At 31.0% G+C, this 26,406-nt stretch overlaps 4 protein-coding genes and 5 long non-coding RNA genes across 12 annotated transcripts in view; 3 read left to right on the forward strand and 6 right to left on the reverse strand.

The window, feature by feature from the left end:
* The first annotated feature begins 1,328 nt into the window (after positions 1–1,328).
* Positions 1,329–3,516, forward strand: Npl4 (nuclear protein localization 4). Its single transcript, XM_040722746.2, has 3 exons — positions 1,329–1,872; positions 1,976–2,446; positions 2,508–3,516. The coding sequence occupies exons 1-3, from the start codon at positions 1,587–1,589 to the stop codon at positions 3,392–3,394; spliced, it is 1,644 nt and encodes a 547-aa protein (XP_040578680.1). The 5' UTR covers positions 1,329–1,586; the 3' UTR covers positions 3,395–3,516.
* A 583-nt stretch (positions 3,517–4,099) lies between these two features.
* Positions 4,100–7,176, reverse strand: Xpd (general transcription and DNA repair factor IIH helicase subunit Xpd). 2 transcript variants are annotated; one of them, XM_071893125.1, is made up of 7 exons: positions 7,153–7,169; positions 6,762–7,096; positions 6,564–6,670; positions 6,120–6,500; positions 5,926–6,066; positions 5,106–5,856; positions 4,100–4,980 (listed from the first exon to the last, which is right to left on the reverse strand). In XM_071893125.1, the coding sequence occupies exons 2-7, from the start codon at positions 6,898–6,900 to the stop codon at positions 4,187–4,189; spliced, it is 2,313 nt and encodes a 770-aa protein (XP_071749226.1). In that variant the 5' UTR covers positions 6,901–7,096; positions 7,153–7,169; the 3' UTR covers positions 4,100–4,186. The 2 variants fall into 2 exon arrangements, with proteins under 2 accessions (XP_071749226.1, XP_040578679.1); XM_040722745.2 differs by having other exon boundaries at positions 6,762–7,176.
* A 1,047-nt stretch (positions 7,177–8,223) lies between these two features.
* PolG1 (DNA polymerase gamma, catalytic subunit tam) lies at positions 8,224–15,282 on the reverse strand. 2 transcript variants are annotated; one of them, XM_071893124.1, is made up of 6 exons: positions 14,270–15,282; positions 10,892–11,839; positions 10,228–10,830; positions 9,588–10,165; positions 9,124–9,526; positions 8,224–9,072 (listed from the first exon to the last, which is right to left on the reverse strand). In XM_071893124.1, the coding sequence occupies exons 2-6, from the start codon at positions 11,817–11,819 to the stop codon at positions 8,387–8,389; spliced, it is 3,198 nt and encodes a 1,065-aa protein (XP_071749225.1). In that variant the 5' UTR covers positions 11,820–11,839; positions 14,270–15,282; the 3' UTR covers positions 8,224–8,386. The 2 variants fall into 2 exon arrangements, with proteins under 2 accessions (XP_071749225.1, XP_040578841.1); XM_040722907.2 differs by lacking the exon at positions 14,270–15,282 and adding an exon at positions 13,448–13,584.
* LOC121127515 (DNA-directed RNA polymerase III subunit RPC9) lies at positions 12,170–12,574 on the reverse strand. Its single transcript, XM_040722908.2, has 2 exons — positions 12,440–12,574; positions 12,170–12,361 (listed from the first exon to the last, which is right to left on the reverse strand). Exons 1-2 carry the CDS (start codon positions 12,572–12,574, stop codon positions 12,170–12,172), a joined length of 327 nt encoding a protein of 108 aa, XP_040578842.1.
* A 1,374-nt stretch (positions 15,283–16,656) lies between the features above and the next one.
* LOC139907107 (uncharacterized) lies at positions 16,657–17,741 on the forward strand. Its single transcript, XR_011783428.1, has 3 exons — positions 16,657–17,343; positions 17,413–17,542; positions 17,605–17,741. It is a non-coding gene; the product is annotated as an uncharacterized lncRNA (long non-coding RNA).
* On the reverse strand, positions 17,670–18,386 carry LOC139907108 (uncharacterized). Its single transcript, XR_011783429.1, has 2 exons — positions 18,244–18,386; positions 17,670–18,161 (listed from the first exon to the last, which is right to left on the reverse strand). It is a non-coding gene; the product is annotated as an uncharacterized lncRNA (long non-coding RNA).
* A 293-nt stretch (positions 18,387–18,679) lies between these two features.
* Positions 18,680–26,406, reverse strand: part of LOC139907104 (uncharacterized) — a 161,734-nt gene continuing 154,007 nt past the window's right edge. The window contains exons 2-3 of the long non-coding RNA XR_011783423.1: positions 19,455–19,594; positions 18,680–19,392 (exon numbers count right to left, since the gene is read on the reverse strand). This is a non-coding gene — a long non-coding RNA (uncharacterized lncRNA). The remainder of the gene's footprint in view (positions 19,393–19,454; positions 19,595–26,406) is intronic.
* LOC139907105 (uncharacterized) lies at positions 21,082–21,663 on the reverse strand. Its single transcript, XR_011783425.1, has 2 exons — positions 21,468–21,663; positions 21,082–21,405 (listed from the first exon to the last, which is right to left on the reverse strand). It is a non-coding gene; the product is annotated as an uncharacterized lncRNA (long non-coding RNA).
* On the forward strand, positions 21,574–23,442 carry LOC139907106 (uncharacterized). 2 transcript variants are annotated; one of them, XR_011783427.1, is made up of 3 exons: positions 21,704–22,358; positions 22,412–22,551; positions 22,614–23,442. It is a non-coding gene; the product is annotated as an uncharacterized lncRNA (long non-coding RNA). The 2 variants fall into 2 exon arrangements; XR_011783426.1 differs by having other exon boundaries at positions 21,574–22,551.

Consider the following 26,406-nt stretch of genomic DNA (forward strand, 5'->3'; position numbering starts at 1 on the left):
TAGAGATATATCTATCCTGTGCACAATTGTATATAAAAACTTCCACATGAAGAAGAAGGTGATTATCTTTTTGATTAAACTCCACGTCTCGCTTACTCGAGGAAGTATGAGAAGAAAATTCAATTTTTGGCTTAGAAAAAAAACCTATAACTCAGTGCCTATCCATAAGTCATTTTGGTGTCAACAAAATTCTACACTCAATATACATTGGAGGAACCTATTTAAACTGCTTGTTTCAGATATTTTTGGTTTTTTATAACCTACCTACATTATTTTTAGAACTGTAGAAAAAAAAAAAATTCCTTCAGGGCATAAAAATGAAACAATATCTTTTTATAATTTATCTCCGTTACAAAATAAATTAAAAGTTAGATTCCGAATTTTTTTTATATCATATGATATTTCTAGTACACCTTCATCTTTGAGACAAAATTAAATTGTAAATTCTGTTCTGTTAATGAAACTGATATCTTTCGGAATTTTCTTATTCATTGCCTGAAAAATAAGATCATCAAATGTGTTGTCTATTATTGGTTAATAGTTATTTTCTTCAATATACAAATAATTTTTTCGCATGCCTTATAATTTTTTGTAGTTCTCTTCTTTTAATTGTGTTTTTTGGGAGAAATTGAAGTGTAGGCCTCAGGCTTAAGTCTTTGTTTCATTTAGGAGTATAAAAATAATCTATTTCGTTAAAATGTAATGCGCAAACTACAGAATTAGACGTAAGTATCTATGAGGATTCGTGACGGGTCTTGTTGAATCATTTATGCTTACGAATTTAGGATTTGGATAATCGATGTAGTCCGCCGCCAGAAGGTAGTGTCCTATTGGCTCCAGTTCGACGCCCAACATAAACACACTTGTTTACCCTAATGAATGAATTATTTTATTATTGCAATATTAATATCTATATATAAATATAATATCATTTAAATGAAAGTGATACTACATAATCTTGTACAAACACGAACTGAAGTTGATACTTTATTTTTGAGGGGCAAATTTATCTGATTAAATAATTCATTTAATTATTTTTTTGACAAATTACTTAAGAAAACCTTTTAAAAAATATCTACTTTGATTTGAGCAGTGAACGTGAAGTTAATCTATCATTTTCGCCTCAAAAACAATTTTTGGGGATTTATAATGATAACCCAAAATGAAAGAGTTAAATAAAACACCATGTGATGCTGTTAAAAAACTACAACAACAAACTATTACTCTTTTATATTTGAACAACGATTATATGAGTTTGTCATACACACCACAACAGGATGCGTGATTGGAGCTTGTGCTCCTCCAGATAGTACTCATTTAGTCATTACTCGTTAGTCAATGCTGCATTGAGATAAAAAATACTATATATGTAAGAGCTAGAGGTATGCCCATACCTAGCTATATAGCTATATCGAAAAAAAAAAGAATTGAAAAAAGCAATGATGACGTCACAAAAAGAGAATCCAGGAAGAGGCAAAAGTAAGTGAGAAAGGATTTTGAAGTTTGTTTTGTTCTCTTTTCAACTTCAAGTGACTTTGCATTTTCTTTTTCTTTCTTTTTTCTTTAGAACATTGTCGAAAACAATAATGTCGAGAAAATCCGAGATAACGGTGAGGGTCCGTTCCCCTGAAGGAATGAAGCGCCATGAGGTGAGTTCTGGATCCAAGTTGAAAACTTTAATTCAAGGCATCCAAAGAAATGAGTCAATGGAATTTTTTCGTGATCAACGGAAAAAAGAGCGATTTTCCAATCTAGATTGGAATAAAAGCTTTGATTCACTGGGAATTAAACATGGTGACATGATATTTGCATTTCCGAAAGAAGGAGCTGATATCTCAGCGGCAGAGAAAAAAGAGGTCCCTCCGATCGAAGGTATTTCATTTTTGCACCATATTATTTAGAATTAATATTTATTGATAAATGATTTCCTTTCTAATTAGCTATTGTATTCTTCAACTAATTGTTTCATTTCTAGAGGATGACGTTGACAAGGAACTCAAAGTGATGGATGGGAAAATTCCAAGGGAGAAAGGAGAGAATTGTCGACACGCATCTGAGAATGCCAAATGTATATATTGTACTCCGTTGGAGCCCTTTGATGAATCTTATCATTCCTCCAAAGAAATTAAGCATTTGAGCTTTCATGCTTATCTCAGACAAATGACTCGTTCTGACCAATCTGGTGGAAAATACAAAGTCCTTGAAGACATATCCTGTTCCATTAAAAAAGGATGCAAGGATCATCAAGCATGGCCAGAAGGGATATGCTCTAAGTGTCAACCACCGGCCATCACCCTCAACAGGCAAAAATATCGTCATGTTGATAATATCATGTTTGAAAATCCCAAAATTGTTGAAGAATTCTTGGGATTCTGGAGAAAGACTGGGAAACAGCGTGTTGGATTTCTATATGGCAGATATGAAGTTTATAAAGAAGTACCTTTAGGTTAATAAAAACAATTCTTTCATAAGAAATTTAGTCAAATTTACGATATCTTTTTTTGTAGGAATAAAAGCTGTTGTGAGCGCAATTTACGAACCACCTCAGGATTCTACTAGAGATTCCATTACTCTGGTCAATGATGATAAAGATAACATTGTTGAAGAAATTGCCAAAAAATTGGGTCTTCATAGAGTAGGTTGGTTATTTACCGATTTGATTTCCACCGGAGGTGGCGAAGTAAAATATATTCGACATGCGGACACTCACCTTCTGTCTGCCGGGGAAGTTATAACTGCGGCAAATTTTCAAAATAAGTTTAAGAATTCAACAAAAGCTAGTCCATCTGGAACATTTGGATCTAAGTTTGTGACAGTTTTCGTATCTGGAAACGCTCAAAAACAAATACATCTTGAAGGTTTCCAAGTGTCCAATCAATGTATGGCCCTTGTCCGTGAAAACTGCCTTATTCCTACTAAAGATGCACCAGAATTAGGATGGGTCCGTGAGTCATCAAACACAAAATATGTTCCCGACGTATTCTATAAAGAAACCAACGAATATGGTAATGAAGTTATCAAACCTTCCAGACCTCTCCCTGTTATATACATGCTTGTCGATGTGCCTGTTTCACACCCACTTGAGCCATTGTTTACATTTCCGGTTCATTCAGATAAAAATCCATTTCCTGTGGAAAATCGTCCAATTGAAGGAAATCTGCAAGATTTTGCTACCCTTGCTGCTCATAGAAAACAGTACAAAGATGATGAAATTTCCGACTTTTTTCGGGATTTTCATGTGCTTCTATTCTTGGCAACATTAACTATTGTGCCTCTTTATGAGCACATGGATTCACTTTTATTAGCTGTTAAAAATAAGGATTTTGATCTCATCAAAGCATGGTCAGATTCAACTCATTGGCAGACCGTGGAGCAGTTAATTTTATATTCATAAAAAACCCTAGTGCAATCATGCTTAGGATGCAAATCTTATTAACGTTAAGTGTTTTTTTTAATTATTATTATGAAGCGGATTTAATTTATAGTTATTACTTCTAAATAAACAAGTGAAATATGCTCTGATGTGCAATCTTGATTTAAGGTTGGTTTAAAAGTCAGATGTACTTAATTATATAATTTTCTGTACATAACCTTGGGTTATCCACTAACTAGCCCCCAAAATGTTTCTCATATATATAGGATTTTGCAGATATATTGGGACTGACTTTAACTGCATCCACATCAATAAAGAGAACATGTACTTTAATGTACCATTTAGGAGGTTATATTATTATCTTTTAATTGAGTCTGTTTTGAATATGATCGGACATTATGTAACGATGGAGCAGCGAAGGTCAACAATTGTCGAACTCGTTGACGCAAGAACGACCCTCTTGCTATAATAAAGGAAAAAATAGACCGTGGGCCGGACGTACAACAGCCAATATGATAGGTGGATGTTCCATGAGAAGTCTGCCGTTCCTCACAAATTCAAGGCCAAGTTTCTGGTATCCATTATGACCTTCGGCGTAATGGGAAGCAACGGGTCAGTGCTGTTATCGTTCTTTTTCAACTAAAATTATGAAAGTTAACTTTCATGGGTACAAAATTAGAAAAAGGAAAATTTAATCTCACATTAAAATGAAATGGAAAGATTTGATTTAGGTATTGACAGAAGAGAAATATATTTTTTATACGACATATGGTTTAAATTTATCGAAATATCATATTTAAGAATAAGTGATGTCTATAATTGCTGAACGACTTTCGATTGTATTTTCTCCTGCATTTCTCTTGTTTGTAGTTGTTCAAGCGTTAATAAGGATATTCCTAATTGATCTTCTCGGTTAAAAGGCTGAGCCATTTGTCTCAACCATTTCTTGGAGATCATCATAGCTTCTTCTGTTGAAAGATTGCAAACATCATCACCGAGGTGTTCTTGTATCCACTTAGGCAATTTAGATTTCTTGTCATTACGACCAAATCGTTTGTCTGCAAAAATCATGATACCATAGTCAGTTTTTCCACGAAGAGCCCTCCCCACACACTGAGCAGCATGTCTCATGGCATCGAAAGTCAAGAAGTCATTTTCTCGGATTTGAAACTCATCTCTCAAATATTCGAGACGAGCTTTTAAAATTCGTGACTGTGTATATACGTATGGAATACCGAACATTAAAACTGCTCTTCCTAAATGATGATCAAAATCAACTCCTTCGCTAACTTTACCTCGAGCTACGGACAAAAGAACGGCACCTCTACCATTTTCACATGCTTTGATGTAATTTAAAAGCGCCAAACTAGTTTCAGCTGCGTCTTGAGTTTCAATAAAAAGTAATTTATGCTTTTGAATTTGGTCAATCACTCCTTGGTCATACCATGCAGCCGCCACGTTTTCCATATAGAGGTATGAGGTAAAAAAACAAACAACTCCATCGGGTACGATTCCAACCACTTCTGTGAGTAATGAACCATAATTTCGAATTACTGCAGTATCATCTCTTGCCTCAAATTTTGATGTTAGTGCAACTTGGTCGTTACCTGAAAAAAAAATATAAGCGTTCATTAGTGTTAAAAAAATTGATGTAATTTCAAATAAGGAAATAATTAATTATTTTTAATTTGATAAGTAAGTATTGTAATTAATTATATGTATTCATTGTTACCTTTAGCCACAACTAATGGGAGGATACACTGTCGAGCTAGTGTCATAGTAAATGAACTCATTACAACAGGGTGGAAATCTAAAATTCTAGGATACATATCCAAGGGACTCAACGTTCCAGAAGTGATAATAACAGACTGGAACCTTTCAAAAATAGGACGAATAGCGATAGAAGCATCGAGACACCGAAAATGTAACACGGGATTAAATACATTGGAAGCAGATATTTTATCATCAGGAGATGGTTCAACTAGGAGGGTAAAACCTTTTGTATAAGTAGACACAAGGGTAGCAAAATGGGAAATAAGAGTAAGTGCACTAAATTCTGCAGTATGGCTAACTTCAAGCGTTCGAATTAAAGAAGCAAGTCTTTCAGCACAAAATCGCAAGGGCTTCCTTTCAATACACACTTTTTTCGTAATATCATTGAGAAAACCAGCAGGAGACTCTTGTACAACGACTTGTACTCTCATACGAGTTTTCAAATATTCCACAAGACGTTTCATAAATGCCACAAAATGTTCAGCTTTCCGTATATTTCCAGGTATTGCTTCTTCAAGAACATGGTCAGGAAGAATAGGATTAGATAAAATGAGATCATTTTCTCGCTCAAAATGGGCTTTATGAAGACCTTCTACAAGTTTATCATATTCTTCTTTAAGCTTTAATGAATCTTGCTCTTTCTGCTTATGTATTTCCCCTTCTAGGATTTGAATACTTGCTGTCGCCTTTTCCATAATTTTTCGTGTTAGCTTTAATTGAAGTTTAAAGTTATAAAGTATTCATAATTTTTAAAAGGAATTAGTTATCCAAGTAGCTACCTTGACACTCATAGAATCAATACAAATACTATCAATATTGTGGCCTTCATCAAACACTACGACTGAATTTCTAGGAAGTTCTTTCGATACGATTTCGGCTATTTTAGGATCAAGAAGGTAATGGTAGGAGTATATGATGATCTTAAACGAGATATAAACCAATAAGATATACTAAACTTAAATTAAAATATTACGTTTGCTTGCTTAATGACGGATCTAGCTAAAAAGTAGGGACAAAAACATCGTTTTTTAGAAAAGGATTTAATGTCTTCCAAGTTATAAGCACCAGGAGGAAGAGTTGTATCTCGACCTCCTTTGAGATCAAAATCTTCAAAGTAAGTACAAATTTCTGCAGTTTCATCTCCTGCTGCATATCTTTCCCGAACATGGGATGCAATTCGGGAGTGACAAGCACGATCAACGGTAGCACCATCTCGACCTTCACAAACATCAACATTGATACACATATTTTTACGGGAGCTGAGAACCAAAGCAACATAATTTAAAGGTTTGATACCGATGGAACTTGACTCTTCTTCATAAAAGGTATTTAATTTCTTAAATTCCTCAATAACCTTTAAATAAAAAAGTGGATGAAAAATTATTTGCCATTGAATATTTGAAACAATTCTATCTACTTTTTCAATTTCTGGGATTGTTCTTGAACAATAAATAAGCTTTGAGACTTGACTTGGGTTTTCTCGCATATATGCCACAATAAATGAGAGTAGAGTAGCGGTTTTTCCTAATGATTAATTAATACCATTAAGAATATCAATGTAATGTGATTATTATGAAATATCAAATATGATATGTAACTGATGTAAGAATTGTACCGGTTCCTGAAGGCATTTCCAACAAACCATGTCCTCCTGCATCCAGAGCGGATTTCAGCTCATTCATATAAGAAAATTGCTCTGGATATATATATTCATAAGGGAAGGGTACCTCAAGTCCAGACACATTCAGTATCATTCCACCAATTTACAATTTGATTCGATTCTTCTATCTCCAGTTGTTAGTTAACTTGTTTATTTGTAAAAATATACATAAACATTAATATATTTGTTGACATGCAGCAGTAGTACGTCAACACGGCGTTATCTCTCTAACACAAAAATACCCTAAGTATTTTGTTGTCAGCTGTGAATTCCCTCTTCTCCCTCGATGGCTATTTCATAATTTATTCTTTTTAAAAAATACAAGAAGTAATAATTTATTCTATACTTATGCTCCGTTTCCAAAAAAACAGGAATAAAATTTCTTGTTGATCCCTCGTAGTTTATATAATATATTTATTGGCCATTTATATGAATACATTTTGGCTATTTCTTCATGGAAAAATATAATAATTACTCTTTTATTCAAATATTACTAAGCAATATTATTATACAGTATCGAATAAAATGTGTGTAGATTGTAATAATATGTAATTTATTTTAAAAATGGTGACAGTGATAGACTGCGAGTATATATTATACAAATAGCGGTTGGTACTAATTTGGCTAACTACCAGATGATTTTGGGCCTTTTTTCTATTTCTTTTTGTATGAAAGGTTGCGTGGTATGATAAAGATAACGACGTCAAGGAGATCTGGGATAAAATCGGGAAGAGCACATGTTCTAATCACGCAACCTTTACTCATGCAAAATATCATTTTTTGATATTAAATTCCTGTCGGTAACTCATATATTATTAATCATAATATATGAGTTATTAGCTATTACCAAATCATTATTGAGCAGAGCAGGATTGCGTTCGCAATTTTAGACGAGCTATAAAATTGCTCGAATTTTCCCTCATATATATTACTTTTTCTGTTTCTACATTTTATGACTGAGATAACACCAAAAAATTTAATAGAATAATCTTTAATTAAATATAATTTAAAAAAATAAAACCATTAAACATTTAAGTTAAATATACAAAAATTAAAAATTCCAAGAAAGCATGATTGAAGTAATGTCTGAAAGATAAGCTAGAATATTTTTTTCTACGTAGTATCTGTGACTCTTTGCTGTATTCAGTTGAGAGTTTGCCCCTCATATAGCTTCTTTGTAAAAGAAATTTCGTAACTGAAATATGATTTTCTTATATTTTTAAATTGACATAAGATCTCAAAAGGAACTTGAACTAACTTAAATACACAATGTTTGGGAATCAATGTTCGGCGATGACATAATATTATCTTATTTGTATTTGGTTATGTGAATTATATGAATTTAATAATTGCTTATTACCAGTGATGAAAATCCAGTGTAGAACGGGTATGTTTAAAAAAAAAAAACTTATCAAAAAATATTTCAAAATCATCAATAAAAATAATTTTAACTCATTTTAACTAATGATTATTTTATTTTATAAATATTATGACTTCATAAACTAATAATTTTGATCCAGAAAGACATAATGAAATAATATGTAGAAACATTCTATAAAAACGATTACAACATAATTATATTACAATTTTTTAACAACTTCTTCAAATGTCAATGACTCTCCTGGTGAGATTCCATAACCAAGATGGAGTCCTTGAGGATTACTTGGAGTAACACATTCATTAGTTGGATCTTTTCTCATGACTTTATCTACATCTACTCCTGAGAAAAATGCAATACTAGTTGGAAGGCTTTTCATTCCAAGTTCAAAACAAAATACAGCACGCACCATTAAATTAGCTAAATGTAGACAATATGCTGCCCTGTATCTTGAATCACTTTTAACAACGTATCTCACTTCATCATGAATACATATAAGAAATCGATATTCATCTTTTAATTCATAAATATCTGTCATGAGCCAGTCCATTGCAAGTAGAAGAAGATGCATGTAATCAACTCCTGAACTTTGAACAACCCAATTAATGCGACTGGGTAGAAAGTCCTTACCTACTTGGCTTGTTTCAAGTGCACGAGATATTTGGCTTTTTAGAACAGGTGTTTTTGCATCATTTAGAACTATTTCTTCCAAGCAGTTAAATGTGTAAGATTCAGACCCTCCATACCATTTAGAGTAAGAAATAACATCATCTATATCCGAAATTTTGGAGGAAAATGGAAGTGGCTTTCGATGAATAAGATTCCTGATCAGAGCTATACCCTTGGTTATTGATAATTCATTAGATTGAGTACAAGCACATAATCTTCCTAAGAAAGATTAATTTAAAAAAGATACTTATTAAAACATAAATTATATACCTTTAAAAGTTAAATCCCAGTGTGACGCATCTTTAGATAAAGTTAAGTACTCCTTTGACAATTTGTTAATTTTGCTAATATTACGAATAGTTGCTTCACTAACTTCGTTAGCAACAAGGTCCTCAAAAGAAACGGACTTTTTGATATAAGCTGAATAATACATTGCACCCAATACATTTAATGTATAAATTTTTTGACCTTTGGTAGCATCATACATGTCTTTGGCAGAAGAAGAGGCTTTTGAATTGTCGAGGAAAGGGTTAAAATTTTTTAGTAACATTTTCGCAAACTTTAGTCCAGCCCCATATATTCTACCATAGTTAAGTATTTTAGCCTGGTCTCTTGAAACACCGACGACTTGGGCTGTTTTTGAATGCATGTCAGTTCCATCGTTTTTATTTCCCTTTAAAAAGTTTTTTTTTTAAATAGTAGTCACAAATAGACAAACATAGTATTTAAAATACCTGTAGAGTCATCCAGCCCATAGCAGTACATCCATGTTCTTTAATAAAACTAGCATCTCCTAGAACGGCAGCTATCCATAGTTCTTGACTATCAACATCGGCCCCAACAATATGATAACCATCTGGAGCTCTCACAAGTGTTTTTAGTTCTGACCCTACTCTATCAACTTTTGCATTTGATGCTGTTAGCCATGTTTTTTCAACTGATCTTCTTGTTATTGTTCCAGAAGCAACGGATTGGGGAAGTATGGATAAATTGGATGTCATAGAATCATAACTTATCATTTGAGAATCTATTCTATCTCTATTGCTTTTCCAATATGACATGGTATTCGAAAACGAAAGTACTTTATATGCAAGTTTACTAAAAGTAGACTTCGTCGTGAGAGTTCCGTCAGACACTTTGTCAATAAAATCTTTACTAAGAGGATTTCCAACTTTTTTTGTTGGACCATCCTTGTGCGGTAATGGAGAAAACCATACCCCCTTCTGAAGTCTGAATGTTTTTTCCTCATTAGATTTAGGTAGATAAGGTGAAAGTTTATGGGATAATTTATCGTCTTGATCTAGGTTTTTTCCTTTATTTGAATAACGAGAGATAATACTAATAAGAGTATAATAACATAAATTACAACTTTACCTCTAAAAAGAAAACCCCACTTCTCATTTTTATGTCTATAAAGTGGCTTATCCTTCCAACTTAATCTTAAAAGTGGTGGAGAAATCGATTTCGCAGGTGTTAAATCAATCATTTTGTTGAACCAATTTCCATATCTACTACCGCAACAGAGTTCTTGAAACCATGAAGGGTAACCAGGAGCTTTTGATTGTGACTTGCTCAGTAATTTTTTTGAGTCCATAAGTGACTTAAATTTTAGGACGCTATCACCTTGATCAATTGAATCTAAAAATAATGGCCTTGAGTTTTTCTTTATTTTAAGACCACTTCTTGACCAATTCTGATCCCACATCCACGGATCATATTTGTATTCATCCTTTTGAATGAGTTGACAGACTTCTCTAGCATGTTGCTCTAAAATTTGTTTAACTTCTTCATTGAGTTCATCTGCGACGAGGTGAGACTGTCTAATATACTGGAACCAGGATTCATCAATAGGAAGATATGTTTTACCAAATTCAAGTAAGCCAAATAGAGATGCAGGATGAGGAGATCTTTGCAAATACAGACTGAATAGTGTTTTTGACAGATTATAAGTGGCTTCAGTATCTTCCGAGCAATAACCTATTATCACATCACATCAAAAATATTAAGAATATAGAGTTTCAATAATAAAAGCACTCACTCATCAAGTTTTGGAAATCATTTTTAATATCTTCAAGATCCCCTTGTACAAATACATCTCTTTCTGATTTTCTTAATGGTTTAGAATCAGGGCAATAAAGTTTATATACATCAGATAAATTATTCATAGAAGTTTTATCTACCCAGTCATTAAGAAGAACTGAATCATTTTTGGCCTTAAGGGCTCTTTGCTCTACTGTCATCCCACTAACAGTAATATGGAGAGACATTGTATCTAGAAAACGAGTTCTGCTCTTCTGTACAAGTCTATATTCCTCCTTAATTCTAGCACGGTCATAGGCAACATTATGACCAATTATCAAGTTTGGTGGTTTTTTAAATGATATAAGTTCAGAAGGCTCAACAATCCTGTCTCTTCCGTCACTATTTTCTTCAAATAAAACAGGGGAGCACCAGCTATACCAGAATTTGTTCGACAGAACAGATGCAATTATTGGTTGGTCTCCATATTTTACACAAACTTCGACATCGAACACAATACATTCTTCCTCGGGACCATCGCAAGAAACTGCATTGCCAGAAGCGAAATCATAGCGAGTCCAACCCTTGTGAAAAACCCAAGATGATGGTCTTTTTCCAAAATCCGGGCAAGAATCTTTGGAAAAAAGATTATTAAATGAATCAATATAAGGTTGAACTTTGCGTTCGGCGATTATTTTGAAGTGTTCGGATATATTCCCACCTTCTAAGTTAGGAAATTCAAAATCAGGTATGCTAAAAATGGTAGATTGATTAGTATCGGCTTGAATACCACAAGAAAGTAGATGGTTTTTTGCAAGACAAATTTCTGCATCTTTTGGGTATGATGTTACTATTTTACCAAATAATATATCTTGTAATTCCTTCGGTATCAACTGAATGCCAAACTGATTAAGAATTGTTTTTGAACAGGAGGAAATTTTCTTCATTATTGGGTTTATTTGGTTTTCTGTAAGATAATAAAAAACTTATTAATATTTAATAGTTTAAATAATATATTTTTGTGATTTTTTTTAATGCAAGGTTCATCAAAATTTCTAAAATATAGCCATTTACAGATGTCAAATCCTTATAAAGTTCCAACATAATCAAATTTTGAACACAATTTATTTCATTATAATATCATATATCACAATTCACTGTCGTAATGAGTAATAAACGTATCAAAGATTTGTTCATAATTATAATATGTGCCTATAAGGAACTAAAAAAATAAAACAAGCAAAGGAATGTAGACTGAATGTTATCTATTGTTCATTGACCTTGATGATGAAATGCATCAAAGTTTTTCAGCAATCACTTGAAGTAATTTCTCAATTTTATCTTCTTCAAAACGATCCTCACAATCCTCGATTAGGAGTAATATTTCAACAGTAGACTTTGGTTTGTGATTTATAATCATAAGTTCTTCAGATGGAGTAAGACCAAAGGATTTCAAAGCTTTATGAGCTTCTTTTAAACTATCGAAACTCTAAATTGTGAGAATAAAAAGATAAATTGTCACAACACACGACTGAATATAATAAGTCTTTTTTCAATATGCAAGTACCTTAAAGTTATCGAGGTAAGACAAAACCTCAAGCCTCAGAGTAGCTGTGGGACCTTTAAGGTTCTCATCACTTTTGAGATATATTTTAACTTCTTCATTGGTTAAAATTCTAGACACTGCTTTCTGCACCTCCATTTGATAGAGGAGTTTAAGTTAAATATTTGTTAGCAAATTGAAATATAATTTATAAAATGATCGGATGAATTAGTTAAAAATATGATAATGGTTGTTTATTTATTTATATGTTCTTACAATGAGTTCTAATACTATATGGAGGAGCACAAACTCCAATCACGCAACTTGTTGTGGCGAAAAACATCAAATTTTATGAGAAATTTGACTTGGTGAACTCATATGAACTTCGTGCTATAATATAATAAGGCTATAATATTTTTCGAAAATGTTATTTTATCCAAAGAAAATAATATCATAATATAACATATTAAATTATATCTTCATTGATTTTATCTAATCATCGTGTGGTATTTTAAGCAACTCTTCCAATTTGGGATAGTATTTGAAATCCTAAAAATTTGTTTATTATCTTACAATTCAAAATCAAAGTAGATATATGTTATAGAGTTTTCTAAAGTAAAATTTAGTCTTTCAACATATTATTGATATTTTTCAAATTATTGATTCTTTAACTGAATAAGATATGGCAATTATCAAATATACCAGCTATCTTGATTTCAGGATGTCACTTTTTGCTCTATTTTTTTACCACCCCCAAGGATTCCATAGTATAGGGCATATGTATGAATAATGACTATATTTACAAATATGCCAATATTATATGCCAAAACATATGTTTGTTTTATAAAGTAATGAAAATACTTATGAAAAAAAGCTTATTTTCACATAATTGTAGCTATGTTCACATTTTTTCTACAATTTATTAGCAAGATCGTGCTCTAGGGATCTAAAAAAAGCCGCAGGCATTGAACTTTACGAATAAAAAAATAAGAATGGATCAAGTTCCAATGATATCCACTATGATAAACTTACGTAATACCAAACTCCTTTTGTAAAAATCAGAAGGTTATTTTATCACTAATTATCAATTTATTAAGATATTAAGAAATATTATGATAACTGAAAGGCTAATGTTGACATAATAACAGAATGATTTGATCCTTATGTTTCTTTATTGTTCATCAGCTGAACGCTTCAATATATTGTCCTCGTCATTCTAGAGAGTAAGCACTCTATACATTATATCTCTATGGTTGAATGATGATTAATAATATTAACATAATTATATTAGACAGTATTGTGTTTCACTGAACATTATGAATTAATTTTGCCTTATAGTATATTTACTATGCATTTTTGAAGGACTGATTCTAAAATGTTCATTCATAATAGCAATTTAATCTCTGCTTAACAAAATGATGGTGGCCATCTTCTAACAAAATACTTATTTGATTAAATTCTTAAAATTTAATTTTCTATTCAAACATTTCCATGATAATTAAATAAAAATTTATAAGTGTATTAGAAGAAAATAGCAAAATAATAATGTAAGAACTAAGGTTAATAATTTTTATTAACCTCTGCAAGATAAGCAAATGTGAAACCATTAAACTAACTACATCTTAGTGTGAATGTGAAGAGGTAATTATAAATTATCTCTTCACTTTTGTCACAGATATAATGTATTTTTACAAGTACACTACTAATTATACTATTATTGGTGTCAGGAAAAATGCAAGGGAAAAAATGGCAAGATAAAAAAAAAAGGAAAATTGTCTAAATGGGAAAAATGGCAAGATTATTTTAAACTGATATATATAATATATAATAAGAGAAAAGAAAAAATAAACAAACACGACAGTGGTTCCAATGGAAGGAGTGCCAATCACTTAATTCTCCATTATTAAGTACAATATCATTAGACATGATGGACTATTCATATTAGACAAGACTCTTGGATTGACGGACAAGCATTTGCAAAATACTAGGCTAGAGCAGCGATTTCCACTTCGTTATGATCCAAGATGTATCAGAAGAAGAGGTAGTTGGCTGTGGAGCGAGAGTGCGAGGAAAACTGTAAAGCTCAGTACAGTTGAAGAAATCTGAAATTGCAATAGAACGATGGTCTTCGTCTCTTCATAAACCTTCTTTCTTGCCCAAAGAAAACGAAAAAAGCTGCATTACGTAGTTATCTAAAGGACTCGAATTTGTTTATCTAGGACTGTGAATTCATACTTCCAATGTACTAAGCCAAGTATGAGAACCATAAAAAGTGACTTATAGGCTCTTTCAACGAATTTTTAAGGGTATTTTTCTAGTATGATACAATGACGTTTGTAATAAATAATAATGGTCTTCAGTGATATTTATCAAAGAAAATGAATATTTCATATAACTCGATATATTCATTCATTTCAATTTAAAATGAGAATCCAGCTCCAACTTCATTCACTTGTAAAACAAATATTAATGTCAATTTCTTTGTCAATTAATTTATTTATTGAATAAATGTAAATACATATTTTATGACGATGAAAAGGCTCTAAAAAAATTAATTCGACACTCATGTAATTATCTAATTTGGTTAATTTATGTACGTATAGTTAGAGCCAACTCTATGGGAAGGTTTTAGCCTCTCAAAGATTTCAATTGCCTTATATTTCTCTTAACTATATTGTATTTTAAAAGTTTGTCACTTGTGAAACTGTTGTGTCTATTTAACTCAGGTTTATCTTTCAATTACAGAGAAATACAATCTTTTTTATTTCTTTTGATCATGGTGGGTATTTTTCCACTTCTGGTGATCATAAATACACTTATATTTTTTCAAAGGTCCTTAAAAAGTTCGTGTTATGAATAAAATATATATATCAACAAATTAGTAATTTCAATCGTTATTTTCGGCTTATGGATGTTTAAAAAATGCGTAACTTTCAAGTAATTTAGATCTTATTTCATGGGAAAAAATCAATAAAAATTACATCTATCAATTTGTGATAAGATAAATATGTTTACTAAGGATTATCACAGCGTGAATATGATATATTAGTTATTATTTTAATGTTGAAACATATCAAACATAATACACACAAACAATTGGATAAATGAAGCGACACATTTTTAATTTAGAAGTGTTTTTCATATGCTTAGATCGATCTTCATCAATTAAAGACAGAAATACTTCCATGTTCCCTAAGAATACTACAAAAAAAGGGATCCAAGACACTTTATTCGCAACAGGAGATGCTTGAATTTCAATTTCTACGGGAATTATGGCAGATTGAAACTTTATCCGAAGAAGAAAACCAAACTAAGCTAAGCCTCAAAAGAGGAGAGTCGACTCCTTCATTGGGTAGAGAATCTTATCAATCTATATATAACAATTGAATAAATTCAAGAATTGAAACTATGAAGGGATGTTTAAGAAGAGCTTAGAATTAAAATATTTCAAATATAGGATTATTTATTACGGGGTCATTATATGATATTGAAATCGTATACAATAAGATAATTTTGTTATGTGTTTGCTTGTAAAGCCCCATAAAATGTGAGAACACTCAAGAAATCAAAAATCAGAACAAAAATCTATAAAGATGCATATTTTTTGAATAGGGCTTTAAAAAAAAAAAAAATATGGAATAATTTTCTATGATATTCCTTATCATAGAGTGATGAATAACTTCAAAAAGTCTTAAGAAAAGAGTGTCGTTATTCATCATTTTTCACTCAAAAATAAGAAAATATCTCGAGTTCAATACAAGATCAATTAAACCACTTTATTAATAAACAAAATATACTTGAACATAAACTAAATTAATTGTACTTTTATTGGTAAAAATTTTAAGAAATTCTTCCCTTGTTTTAGACATCAAATCGGATATTGTAACCAGCACCTGACAGGAACTGGGATATAGTCTCATGCCCTACCACATAGCTTTCGCATAACTTTTTAAGCCTTTGCTGTTACTCAATCCCTTTGCACTTTTTTTTTGGAAGTTAACCAATCGCTTTTTAAACAAGGGAGGTGGAAACTGTCGATTCTTCCTTTTGAAATGCATGTATGCATTTCCAAATTGATGGGTGGTGGTGTCCAACGAGATGAAAGAAACGGCAGTTCCATCCTTCACACTGTTTTTTAGTCCTCGGGCAGTCAGTGATAGTGGCTCGATGGACGTTCCTGAGTGCGGAAGGAAAACGCGGAGGAACGTACCAATTAAACGTACGTATTAATTGAACTCTGACATCATTCGGAGCGGGGTAACGAGCAAAGCGATTTATTTCCTCCCGCACTCTGGAACCTCAATCGAGCCACTATCACTGACTTGCCGAGAACTAACAACCAATGTGAAGGATGGAACTGCCGTTTCGTTCTCTTTGGACAAGAAGGAAGGTTTATGAAAAGACGAAGACCAACGTTCTATTGCAATTTGAGATTGCTCCAACTGTACTGAGCTTTACAGTTTTCCTCGCACTCTCCAACGACTCGACCTTTGACTACCTGCCCGAATCCTCTTAGTGGTTTGTCACTCCACACTACTGTGCATCCTTTGCCAAAAAGATTACTCCTAACTTTAACGGATAAAATGTTCGATCTAAACTTAAATTTTGGTAATTTTTTTGTGGTGTGGAAAAATGTTACAGGTAATTTCTGTAGCAATTCCAGGCTAAAAAATATACTCTACGCAAGTTTTTGTAATCAAAATAATTTTTATTTCAGTTCAAAAATATTGTCTTGGTGGAAGAAATATTAATTCTAGCACGTGACTTCACATAGATTCTTTTGTTCTGATGAAAATAAAAATGGAGTAATATTGTGCAAAGTCAATTATATTTTGCCATAGGACTTTTAACCATAAAAAATACAGATTCCCCTACATGAGCTTAAGTGATTGACCCTTGGATACTCCAGATATTAATTGAACTCTTTGGTAAAACTATGCCTCATTACCCTATGGACCCTTTTTCATTGTCGGTATTGTTTTCCGTTGAGTCTTTAGGTCGAATTTTGTTGGAGTATTGGGCAAAGGGGCAAAGTAGAACTATGAAATCATAATCAACAAAAAACGATACAAAAATGGGGAAAGGTCCAAATGGAATGAATTTTCCTTATCATTTAATTGTCAACACGTAAATATTAACAATATTTTTAAAATAATTTGTTACTTAATTGCCTCATTTCTATTCTTTAGATTTCGTGCCAATGTTATCTATTCATCCTTTATGGTCAAGGGTCACTAAGAAGTTACGAGTACACTTGCGGTAATGATAGGTTTGATGTTATCAAACTAACAATATATTTAGTCTTGCATAAATTTACAGAATATAATATACATTTATAAAGTTATTTATAGGGAAGTTATATATTAATAATATACAACAATCCCTCTTCCTTCATGTGTAAATAAATAATTTAAGTTAAAGATATATTCTAAACGATACTCTTTTAATTGAGTTGGAATCGATATTTACTTAGAACTCTTGATCCAGCGACAGATACAATTGCACCACTGTCATATGTAGCTATTATATTTTAGAAGTAATTTCCATGTACATTCAATAGATCGATGGGTAATTTATTCAGTTCAAATTTTTGAATCGAGTTGATCGAAATATAGCTTTCTTTTAGACACCTGCATACTCTTGCATAGTGGGCTCTCATACCATATCTTGTGCAGTCGACACTTTTTGCAAACAAACTTTCCCATTCTTATGAGGAAATTGGAAATCCCACTATCTTTGTTTTATTCTATAGGTAGTAAATTTTCAGATAAGTTTTAATGTTAAAAAAAATCATAATTGATATATCTTATAAATATATACGAAATTACCCATCGGCCATCATGTATGAATTATGATGTATGAATAGAGGTTTGTTTATGACCGAAAAAAAAACAAAGGAACCAGATAGTTGAAGTCGTATTTGCGGGCGCGCTTGTGCAAAACACGATTCCCACAACCATTATGATGCCTATAGTTATAGTTGATAATATTGTAGAGAAAAACGCGTGCGAGGAGGAGGGGGGAAAAAAAGACATATGGTGTCATTGTTTAAAATACTGATGTGATTATCATCTGCCTGCTTTATTATGATTTTTGAGGGTATAACGAATGTATTTATTAGAAAAATGTTTAATGAAGATATACTACGTATAATTGACTTCGACGTTTTTATCCGTTACAGTAGATTTGAAAACGTCACACTCCATGAAATTGTAATTCATTGTGAACCTTATTCTCAGAATAATAGCTAATGAAACGACAAAGTAGAGTATTTGAAATATATTTGAAGCTCAAAGTTTAAAAAAGAAGGCTTTAATGAAATATAATCTACATACTAAAAAATAAACCATTAAACATTTAAGTTAAATATACAAAATTAAACAATTAAAATCATATAACTATTAATAATAATAAATTATAAATAAAGAATATTGAAATAATAGATTGATCCAGATAATTTTTTCTTGTTCTAACATCGGAATTCAGTTAAATATGTCATAACTTTAGGTTGCAATACACAAGCGAGACGTAGAGTTTAATCAAAAAGATAATCACCCCTCTTCTTCATGTGGAAGTTGCTATATACAATTGTGCACAGGATAGATATATCTCTACCGATGAGATCTAACTAATTATTCATAATAAAGTAAATGTCAAAATCATAAAATTAGACAATAAATATATTAATAAAAAAATGTTAGAAATAAATTCATCTTAAAGATTTAGAGCAAAAGCTAATTATGTAGTAATGTCCGGTGATATTACTCCTTATTAAGAGCATCAAAAATATTTCCCCCCGTTATTTAGGTATGCTTATATAACAACATACTATTATCATGAAGGATATACACAATTGTTAATTATAATGCAACACCCAATGTAACTACCCTCGTTGTTGTGACCATTTCAACAGTTGTTTTTGCCTTTTATGAGTTTTCTGAACACCATTTCTTGGAGCCCATCAACCATAGCTAAGCCTTAAGTGATAAAAAAGTAATATTTAATGACTATGTAATATTGGAAAACCTAATTATCATACCCAAGTCTTAAAACGAAGTAAGTAGTCTCAGACAAACTTGTTGCAAACCATCCAAAGCTACTACCCCCGTTGTTGTGACCATTTAAGCAGTTGTTTTTGCCCTTTACTGAGTTGTGTATCATAATTCTTGATATGTTTAGCTAAAATAGAATCATATTTTATGGTTAGATTTAAAAAAAAATTGAATACTTACTGTGAGATAGTACAAAATTCAGAGTTCCATTTCGATATTCGTAAATACTTTTTACTGATAACTTGATCGTCATTTGGTGTGGATGACTCAAAACATTTTATATGTATTTCTATAAATGACATCAGTAACAACATCCTCCATTAATTTAATGATGGTTCCTCGGGAAGGGATATGTTTACCCTTGTATTTCTCCATAATTTTTTGAACGTAGATGATTAGCAATGGATAAGGTTATATTACATACAATAAGCATCCTTGTGAAATCAGAGTTAAAGTCTGACTTGATGTATTCATCGTTAAATTGATTTTATAGATGAATATCCATACTCTAGTTATGAGATGAGGATAATGAGTGGCGTGTAATTCTAGACAGGGGACTAAAGGCACATTTATATCGACAAATCCGACAAACCATCTGTTTCTCATCCGGTAAGTATTTTCCAAATTCCTAGGCCTCCATTTTCAGAAATCCAGACAGAAGGCGACGTTATTTTAGGCATTTTATTCAGTTCTCTATCGACTATCCCCATCTAATATTATTATATTAATATTGAATAATAAAGGCGGGAATGATAACGTTCATGATTGATAGAAGAAGATGTATATTATTTAATCAATGATGCCATAAGTAATTCTTCTTTTCTCCTCGCACGCTTTTGTATTCTTACCAAAATTATCACCCTTACCTATAGTTAAGGGTGATAATTTTGGTAAGAATAGAAAAGCGTGCGAGCAGAAGAGAAGAAATACTTATGGCTATAGTTGATAATATTGTAGAGAAAAACGCGTGCAAGGAGGAGGGGGAAAAAAGACATATGGTATCATTGTTTAAAATACTGATGTGATTATCATCTGCCTGCTTTATTATGATTTTTGAGGGTATAACGAATATATTTATTAGCAAAATGTTTAATGAAGATATACTACGTATAATTGACTTAGACGTTTTTTATCCGTTACAGTAGATTTGAAAACGTCACACTCCATGAAATTGTAATTCATTATGAACCTTATTCTTAGAATAATAGCTAATGAAACGACAAAGTAGAGTATTTGAAATATATTTGAAGCTCAAAGTTTAAAAAAGAAGGCTTTAATTAAATATAATCTACACACTAAAAAATAAACCATTAAACATTTAAGTTAAATATACAAAATTAAACAATTAAAATCATATAACTATTAATACTAATAAATTATAAATACAGAATATTGAAATAATAGATTGATCCAGATAATTTTTTCTTGTTTTAACATCGGAATTCAGTTAAATATGTCATAACTTTAGGTTGCAATACACAAGCGAGACGTGGAGTTTCATCAAAAAGATAATCACCCCTCTTCTTCATGTGGAAGTTGCTATATACAATTGTGCACAGGATAGATATATCTCTACCGATGAGATCTAACTAATTATTAATAATAAAGTAAATGTCAAAATCATAAAATTAGACAATAAATATACTAATAAAAAAATGTTATAAATAAATTCATCGTAAAGATTTAGAGCAAAAGCTAATTATGTAGTAATGTCCGGCGATATTACTCCCTATTAAGAGCATCAAAAAGATTTTTCCCCGTTATTTAGGTATGCTTATATAACAACATACTATTATCATGATGGATATACACAATTGTTAATTATAATGCAACACCCAATGTAACTACCCTCGTTGTTGTGACCATTTAAACAGTTGTTTTTGCCTTTTATGAGTTTTCTGAACACCATTTCTTGGAGCCCATCAACCATAGCTAAGCCTTTAGTGATAAAAAAGTAATATTTATTGACTATGTAATATTGGAAAACCTAATTATCATACCCAAGTCTTAAAGCGAAGTAAGTAGTCTCAGACAAACTAGTTGCAAACCATCCAAAGCTACTACCCCCGTTGTTGTGACCATTTAAGATGTTGTTTTTGCCCTTTACTGAGTTGTGAATCATAATTCTTGATATGTTTAGCTAAAATAGAATCATATTTTATGGTTAGATTTAAAAAAAAATTGAATACTTACTGTGAGATAATTCTTCTTTTCTCCTCGCACGCTTTTCTATTCTTACCAAAATTATCACCCTTACTTATGGCATCATTGATTAAATAATATACATCTTCTTCTATCAATCAAGAACGTCATCATTCCCGCCTTTATTATTCAATATTAATATAATATTAGATGGTGATAGTCGATAGAGAACTGAATAAAATGCCTAAAATAACGTCGCCTTCTGTCTGGATTTCTGAAAATGGAGGCCCAGGAATTTGGGAATTACTTACCAGATGAGAAACAGATGGTTTGTCGGATTTGTCGAAATAAATGTGCCTTTGGTCTCCTATCTAGAATTACACGCCACTCATTATTCTCATCTCATATCAAGAGAATGGATATTCATCTAAAAAATCAAGTTAATGATGAATACATCAAGTCAGACTTTAACTCTGATCTCACAAAGATGCTTATTGCATGTAATATAACTTTATCAATTGCTAATCATCTATGTTTAAAAAATTTATGGAGGAATACACGAGTAAACCTATCCCTTCCCGAGGAGCCATCATTAAATTAATGGAGGACGTTGGTACTGATGTCATTTATAGAAATACATATAAAAATGTTTTGAGTCGTCCACACCAAATGACGATCAAGTTATCAGTAAAAAGTATAAAATATTTACTAATTTCGAAATGAAACTCTGAATTTTGTACTATCTAACAGTAAGTATTAAATCTTTTTTTAAATCTAACCCTAAAATATGATTCTATTTTAGCTAAACATATCAAGAATAATGATACACAACTCATTAAATAGTAAAAACAACTGCTTAAATGGTCACAACAACGGGGGTAGTAGCTTTGGATGGTTCGCAACTAGTTTGTCTGAGACTAGTTTCTTCACTTAAAGACTTGGGTATGATCATTAAGTTTTCCAATATTACATAGTCAATAAATATTACTTTTTTATCACTTAAGGCTTAGCTATGGTTGATAGGCTTCAAGAAATGGTGTTCAGAAAACTCATAAAAGGCAAAAACAACTGCTTAAATGGTCACAACAACGGGGGTAGTTGCATTGGTTGTAGCATTATAATTACCAATTGTGTATATATGTTGTTATATAAGCATAAATAGCGGAGAAAAAAATCTTTTTGATGCTCTTAATAAGGAGTAATATCGCCGGACATTACTACATAATTAGCTTTTGCTCTAAATCTTTACGATGTCATGTTAGAAAACTACAATAAGTCAAGAATGGTTGCCTGAATTGTCTTATCAGTTAAATTTGACTGCATGGATTAACTTTTTTTTTTGTTGATAAATATGAAATAAATGAAAGTGGGATTCTAAAAGCTGTTCTTACTAAGATTGGAAGAAGATATTGATTTAAATCTAATATTATTTTATGATTTTGACATTTACTTTATTATTAATAATTATTAAAATCTCATCGGTAGAAATATATATATCCTGTGTACAATTGTATATCCAACTTGCACATAAGGAAAAGAGGTGATGATCTTTTTGATTAAACTCCACGTCTGGCTTGTATTTTGCAACCTCAAGTTATGACATATTGAACTGAATTCCGATGTTAGAACAAGAAGATATTATTTGGATCAATCTATTATTTCAATATTCTGTATTTTTAATTTATTGTTATTATTAGTTATATGATTCTAATTGTTTAATTTTGTATATTTAACTTAAATGTATGATGGTTTATTTTTTAGTATGTAGATTATATTTAATTTAAGCCTTCTATTTTAAATTTGGAACTTCAAATATATTTCGAAATACTCTTATTTTGTCGTTTTATTAGTTATTTTTCTGAAAATATGGTTCACAATAAATTACTATTTCATGGAGTGTGACGTTTCCAAATCTACTGTAACGGATAAAAATCGTCGAAGTCAATTATACGTAGTATATCTTTATTAAACATTTTGCTAATAAATACTTTCGTTACACCCTCAAAAATCATAATAAAGCAGGCAACTGATAAATACTGATGTGATTATCATCTGCCTGCTTTATTATGATTTTTGAGGGTAGCACAAAACGTTAAAAATATATTATCGACCTTAACTTTGGAACACAACAAGGTAAAGAGCTCAAATTGTTGTCCATATGTAGATTTAATGAAAAAACAAAAATATGTAGAATTAGATATAGACTTTTTTTAAGTTTACAAACTTAAGAAACTCATAAATACAAAATCCTTTGGCCTTCAAGAATCCAAATTAATTGTAATAACATTGTAATACCTTTAAATATTCAACAAAAGGGTGACGTTGGCGAGATAATAATGATATATACCTTCGCAATGAAGTTGAACGGATTATGTCTTTTTGGCTTTGTTTGCTTGTTCATTATTCAATCGGATAACGGCAAAAGTTAGGCATCGATTTTGATCAAACTTGGTACGAAGATTATATATAGTAAAAGTAGGAGGCTATTCAATTTTGAGAGGTCAAGGGCAAGATAACACAAAATATAAACTAAAATGGGTATGCAAAACCTTGGCTTAAAATCAATTTGAGTTATGAATCTCAATTTGTTCCAAATTTATGATCGATAATACATATTTTACATATTGTGTTACCTTGATCTTTCAAAATTTAATAGCCTCTTATTGGGACCATATTTCATCATCGTATCAAGTTTGATCAAAATCAATTCCTAACTTTTGCTGTTAATCTTTGTGACTAACAAACAAACAGAGGCAAAAACATAACCTCCGTTCAACTTCGATGGTGGAGGTAAAAATACATATTTGATCATAATTTTCAAAATAAATTGAGATTCATGACTCAATTTCATTTTAAGTGGAGGTTTTGCGCTCTACCGAGTGCCCATTTTATTTACAACCTACCTATAAAAGATCTGTGACCTGCTTTTGGGTCGTGGCCCACATTTTAGGATTTTTTTTCCTAACACATAGCAATAATAATACATATCTATATAAAATAGATTGCATATGTTCATATCGCATATGTGAACAGAAAAAAAATGAACGGTGTCATTTTTCATTGTTTCTAATGACTATTTTTCCAAAGATTACTAATTTATTCTTCCTTGATTATGGGCATAATTAGTATTATCTTATTAGGCTAAAATAAAATAAATATGTAACGAAAAAGGATTAATGTAATTTTGTGTGTACAGTTATCAATTACTGTGTAATTTGATAGCTTTCTATGAAATATCTCACAATATAACATTAGCAAATCACTGGTCTAGGAAATGGTAGTTTGTGAAATAGGTATTCTAGGCTAGGTTAGAGTGTAATTTTCTACATATTCATTGATTTCTTATTTTTATTGCTAAATACTTAAATAAAATTCAAATTTTATATACGAATAGATGGTGAATGTAGTTTAAAATCCAACACATTCATGGAGATGCTTGTAAATTTGTAAGGTAGCAATTTCTTGGTACCCCGAAGTGGTTGGTCTCACATCCCCAGGGCAATGCTGCTAGGAGCAAGTAAGCCGTAATAAATAAGATCTCAAATTTTTACATAATATTATAGAGAATTTTTGATTCCTTCACTTCCATCTTATTTAATTACCTCTGAAGTTTGAACTAAAGTTTATACCCTGTTACTGTTATCCAGACTTCAGATGTGGACATAACGAACCATTTGAAGAAAAAAAAAAGACCCAAGACAAAAATTATTTGCGACAGTTTCTTATTTATATTAATAATGACTTTAATAAATTATTTCTTGGGGTTATTTGGAGAGTAAGACAAATCAACGAAGGACCCTATTTCCGAAAAAAATCTTAGTCTTAAGAGAACCTATATACTTGTGTTGACTGATTTAATTCAAGTTTTTCTTAATAGTTGGTAAAATAGATAAGAAACATAATTTATATAATTAATTTTATTAATTTGTTTTAGTTGATAATGATTTGGCATCAGTGATAATATAAGGGCTGATTTTTTTTTTTTTTTTTTTAAAGGGTGTTTGAATCAGTTAAAAAGTTGAAGTTGCAGCAAAGTTTCTTCTTTTGTAATTATAATCATTGTTATTTAGAGAAGTGCATTATTATTAGGGGATTAATAACACTTCAGCAAAAATATCATATAAATTGTAATTAACAAGTCTTACTTATAATTTCAGAAGCCTTAGAATCCAAATATTTATATATTTTGAGGGAACACTTATAGCAAGGGTTCTATCTGATTTGTAATAATATTTATATTAAAATTAAGCACATTTTGATGAATGTGTGCTACTAAAGCTCAGTGCCTAATATTAAAAAAGAAAATAGTAGCACATATTTGGATTGTCAGCATAAAAACAATCTTAAACAAAAATAAAGAAAAGAAAGAATCCCAATTTATTTTTATACATCACATCGGAAGTTAAAAATTAGTCAATTATAAGGAATAACCCTCCCCCTCCTCCACTATATGTATATATATTAATAATATTACACATATACTCAGCCTACTACAAATATTATACAATTATAGGTTTTGTATTGAAATTTGTGGGATGAATTAAAGTACCCTAGAATTTGAACTATATTTTAGAACCTTTATTAAATCTTATATAGACGAGTATTTTTTTTTTTTCATTTTTGCTAGATTTGAATTTAGAAATATGAAAAGTATTTTGAGTTTTTGTTCTAATATAGTTCAAGCTATAGGTATAATTATACCATATTATATGCTTAGTTGGGGTATAGTACCTTTGAGCAAGTTTTCAAAGATAATAAAAATTAGTCAATAAATATAAGCTATAAGAACGATTTTGT

Source organism: Lepeophtheirus salmonis, chromosome 13, assembly GCF_016086655.4.
Source record: "Lepeophtheirus salmonis chromosome 13, UVic_Lsal_1.4, whole genome shotgun sequence".
NCBI lineage: Eukaryota > Metazoa > Arthropoda > Copepoda > Siphonostomatoida > Caligidae > Lepeophtheirus > Lepeophtheirus salmonis.

Excerpts from the sequence above, each read along its gene's own strand:
- Npl4 (XM_040722746.2), top strand. The coding sequence starts at position 1,587 with ATGTCGAGAAAATCCGAGATAACGGTGAGGGTCCGTTCCCCTGAAGGA. Across the intron at positions 1,873-1,975 it reads AGAGGTCCCTCCGATCGAAG|AGGATGACGTTGACAAGGAA; the intron begins GTATTTCATTTT and ends TTTCATTTCTAG. Across the intron at positions 2,447-2,507 it reads TTATAAAGAAGTACCTTTAG|GAATAAAAGCTGTTGTGAGC; the intron begins GTTAATAAAAAC and ends CTTTTTTTGTAG.
- Xpd (XM_040722745.2), bottom strand. The coding sequence starts at position 6,900 with ATGATACTGAATGTGTCTGGACTTGAGGTACCCTTCCCTTATGAATAT. Across the intron at positions 6,501-6,563 it reads CAATCCCAGAAATTGAAAAA|GTTATTGAGGAATTTAAGAA; the intron begins GTAGATAGAATT and ends TTTTATTTAAAG. Across the intron at positions 4,981-5,105 it reads CCCATTAGTTGTGGCTAAAG|GTAACGACCAAGTTGCACTA; the intron begins GTAACAATGAAT and ends TTTTTTTTTCAG.
- LOC121127515 (XM_040722908.2), bottom strand. The coding sequence starts at position 12,574 with ATGGAGGTGCAGAAAGCAGTGTCTAGAATTTTAACCAATGAAGAAGTT. Across the intron at positions 12,362-12,439 it reads CTTACCTCGATAACTTTAAG|AGTTTCGATAGTTTAAAAGA; the intron begins GTACTTGCATAT and ends CTCACAATTTAG.
- PolG1 (XM_071893124.1), bottom strand. The coding sequence starts at position 11,819 with ATGAAGAAAATTTCCTCCTGTTCAAAAACAATTCTTAATCAGTTTGGC. Across the intron at positions 9,527-9,587 it reads TGGGCTGGATGACTCTACAG|GGAAATAAAAACGATGGAAC; the intron begins GTATTTTAAATA and ends AACTTTTTAAAG. Across the intron at positions 9,073-9,123 it reads CTGGGATTTAACTTTTAAAG|GAAGATTATGTGCTTGTACT; the intron begins GTATATAATTTA and ends AATCTTTCTTAG.